General features: G+C 62.9%; 1 protein-coding gene across 1 annotated transcript; it reads right to left on the bottom strand.

Annotated features, from left to right (window-relative positions):
- Positions 1-405: 405 nt before the first annotated feature.
- Positions 406-2585, bottom strand: LOC128313313 (translation initiation factor IF-2-like). The gene is made up of 2 exons (XM_053211166.1): positions 1018-2585; positions 406-806 (listed from the first exon to the last, which is right to left on the bottom strand). Exons 1-2 carry the CDS (start codon positions 1740-1742, stop codon positions 803-805), a joined length of 729 nt encoding a protein of 242 aa, XP_053067141.1. The 5' UTR covers positions 1743-2585; the 3' UTR covers positions 406-802.
- Between the last annotated feature and the right edge of the window lie 284 nt (positions 2586-2869).

Below are 2869 nucleotides of genomic sequence, written 5' to 3'. Positions count from 1 at the left end.
AGCGAGAGCCGCACCCACAGGGATGCAGGGGGGCCAACTTGGAGCCGGGGAAGAAGGGCAGACGGGGCGGGCAGAGACGGTGGCACCGGGAGGGCACCTGACGCAGCAGGGCTCCCGGTCTGGGTTGGGGAGCAGCCTGCCTGGCTGTGTGTGCCCACCATCCCCAGACCCTCGTCCTGACCTGCCCGGGGAGCCAGTGGGCGCCTGGGTTGTGGGAGCGCAGAGAACACGGGCGGGTGTGTGTCCGCCCTTCGGGGGGCTGTGTGCACTCGAGCGTGCCTCCTGGCTGCCTTCCCTGTCCTCTTCCTGAGAGCCAACCTCCCCATCCCAGAGCCTGGCCCGGGGTCTCCCCGGATCCCCACCAGAGGCCTCCCCCCAGGCCTCCAGACCCCCTCCCCCACCCAGAGCCTCCCTCCCGGAGCCTCCCTCCCATCTGAGTAGGTTGCTGGGTGGGCAGCAGGGCTTGGGGACAGAGGCTGGTGACTAGGGTGGTCCCGATGGACCTGGCTGACTCCCACCTCCACGTGGGGGTGTCGGGGCTCAGGTCCATGACAGCCTTTCTGAGCGGGCCTTTGGTGGCAGGTCGGACGGCCAGCTGGTCCCCATGCTCACTCACGTCCTCCTGACCCGCCCACGGCAACCCGCACAACCCCCTCACTGCTTCCCTCGATCCAGCCCAGCCTCGGCCACGAGCACCTCGAAGTTATCTGAGTCTCTGATTCCAGCCCCAGTGGCTCCTGTCCCGTCTGAGAGCGGGTGGAGCCCTTGGGAAAGTCACTCACGTCCCTGGGCCTCAGTCTCCTCATCTGTAAGAGACGCAGAGACTCTCCATGACACTGCCTCTATTTTCTTGTTTCTGCACCACGCTATCTGTGAAAACAAGGCAAACAGAAGCACGTGAGAATCCCAGCGCGGCCCTTGGGGCGCAGCGGACTCGTTGGCACCCGGCCCCGTCGCCCGCCAGGCTCCCAAGCCTTGTTTAGCCCATGTGCGAAAGAGGGACGGCGAGGTCCTTACCCCGGGGCGTCTGAGGGGCTGAGACCAGGCCCGTGAGGGCCCGCACCCCTGGCTGGTGAGCCCCCGCTCAGGACACGGGCGGCCCCTGCCGCCTGCCGGTTGTGATTCCCGCAGCGCGAGGCCCCCGAGCCATCCCGGGGGGAGCCGGTCGGCTCAGGGGAGGCCTGGAGAGGTTCCCAGGCCCTGGGGAGGCTCCCCAGTGGCACGCCGTCCTCTTCCCCCCTAATCCTCTCGCCTTCCAGACAGAGCCCCGGAGACTTTGTTCTGCATGTGGTTTCTGGGGCGCTTCGGCCGAGCTGACGAAACGAGGAAATGCCGGCACGGTTCCCAGAAGCGCCTGGCTCCGCGCTGCCCTGGTCGCATCCGCCGACGGCCGAGACCAAAGCCGCCTCGCGCTTCTGACGTCTGACAGCGGGGCGCGTCGACAGCGGCGGGGGCCAGGCGGGCGTTCCTGCTGTCCGTGCCCCCTGGGACCTCCGCTGGCTCTGGGCTCCCTTTGAAGCTACTGGGAACTCGGTGCCCAGGGCGGCCCTCGGCGATCCCAGACAGGATGAGGCTCTCGGTCCCAAGGGCCTGCTCCAGGGGCGACGGGAACTTCCCGAGCCCAGTCTTGGCCGGGAGCACGGGGATCGAGTCAGGGCCACTCGACGGGTCCGGCCTCCCATCTTCATCCACCCGTCCACGGATGTAGCATTTCCCCTGGTTTTCAGAGACGGCTCTGCCATCCGTCAAGTGGGATGTAATGCTATTTTGTGGGGTTGCTCTGACGTCTGGTGAGATATTCCAGGTAGAATGTCCTGACGTGGCAAATGCACACGATCGTCGTGACACGATAGGCGGTTCAGTGTTCCGACTCTGGGGCCACAGGCCTCCTGAGTTCAAACCCAGGCTCCGCCGCCCATCGGCTCTGTGACATCAGGCCAGTCCCTTAGCCTCTCTGGGCCTTGGTTTTGTCACCTGTAAAGGGCTATGGCCGTAGTACCCGCTTCATAGAGTTGTTGACATTTACCAAGCCTGGCATCTATTAAGCACTCCGGGCTGCAAAAGTTCCAGGCATCACCTCTATAACCACTCCGTTCGTAAGGAGATAGAGCTTGTTCCTAAGAATGGACTCTTCTTTGAACCCAGAAGCTTCCAGCAAGTGCCCCATCACATCTTGTTGGCCCCAGATGGATCACGTGTCCATTCGGGGACCAGTCCTTCTGGCCAGAGGAATAAAATGCTGTGTGTATTTTAGGTCTGACTTACCTGGGCTGATTTCTCTGATAAGGACTCACACCTGAACCTTGGGGAAGGCTCGGCCCCTCCTCCTCACCTGTGTCTATGTCACGATGAGGCAGGATGGAAGGGATCTGGGGACACCTCTGCAATGCTCACCACGCGTTCCTAGTACGTGGGGCTTTGTGCCAGGCCCTGGGGTCGCGGTGAACGGGACATTAACCCGTGCTCTGAGGAACCTCACACTTGGCGGGAAGGACAGAAAGCGAGCAGACCCGTGCGGTGCTGTAATCGGGTGGGCACGGGCAGAGACAGCTGGTCCGGAGAGGGTGATGGCCAGGACAGTAGTTTTGGAGGCGAACATGAACTGAGACCTAGCCTCGGGAGGGGAGAGGGAGGGAGCGAGCTTCAGGCACAGAGAGGGTCACGGTGGAAGGGCTGTCGTCAGAGGGAGGCTCGTGTGTTCTGTGATTGATTCGCGATGTCTGGCATGGGGCCTCGTGTGTTCTGTGATTGATTCGCGATGTCTGGCATGGGGCCTCGTGTGTTCTGTGATTGATTCGCGATGTCTGGCATGGGTACAGTTGGAGGCAGATAAGCTGTGCGCGGAAAAGTGAATCTGCTTCAAGGGGAC

Source organism: Acinonyx jubatus, chromosome E2, assembly GCF_027475565.1.
Source record: "Acinonyx jubatus isolate Ajub_Pintada_27869175 chromosome E2, VMU_Ajub_asm_v1.0, whole genome shotgun sequence".
Classification (NCBI taxonomy): Eukaryota; Metazoa; Chordata; class Mammalia; order Carnivora; family Felidae; genus Acinonyx; species Acinonyx jubatus.
This window is presented reverse-complemented; position numbering and strand designations above follow the sequence as displayed.

Bases quoted from the DNA above. Each gene is read 5' to 3' on its own strand.
- LOC128313313 (XM_053211166.1), bottom strand. From the start codon at position 1,742: ATGGCAGAGCCGTCTCTGAAAACCAGGGGAAATGCTACATCCGTGGAC.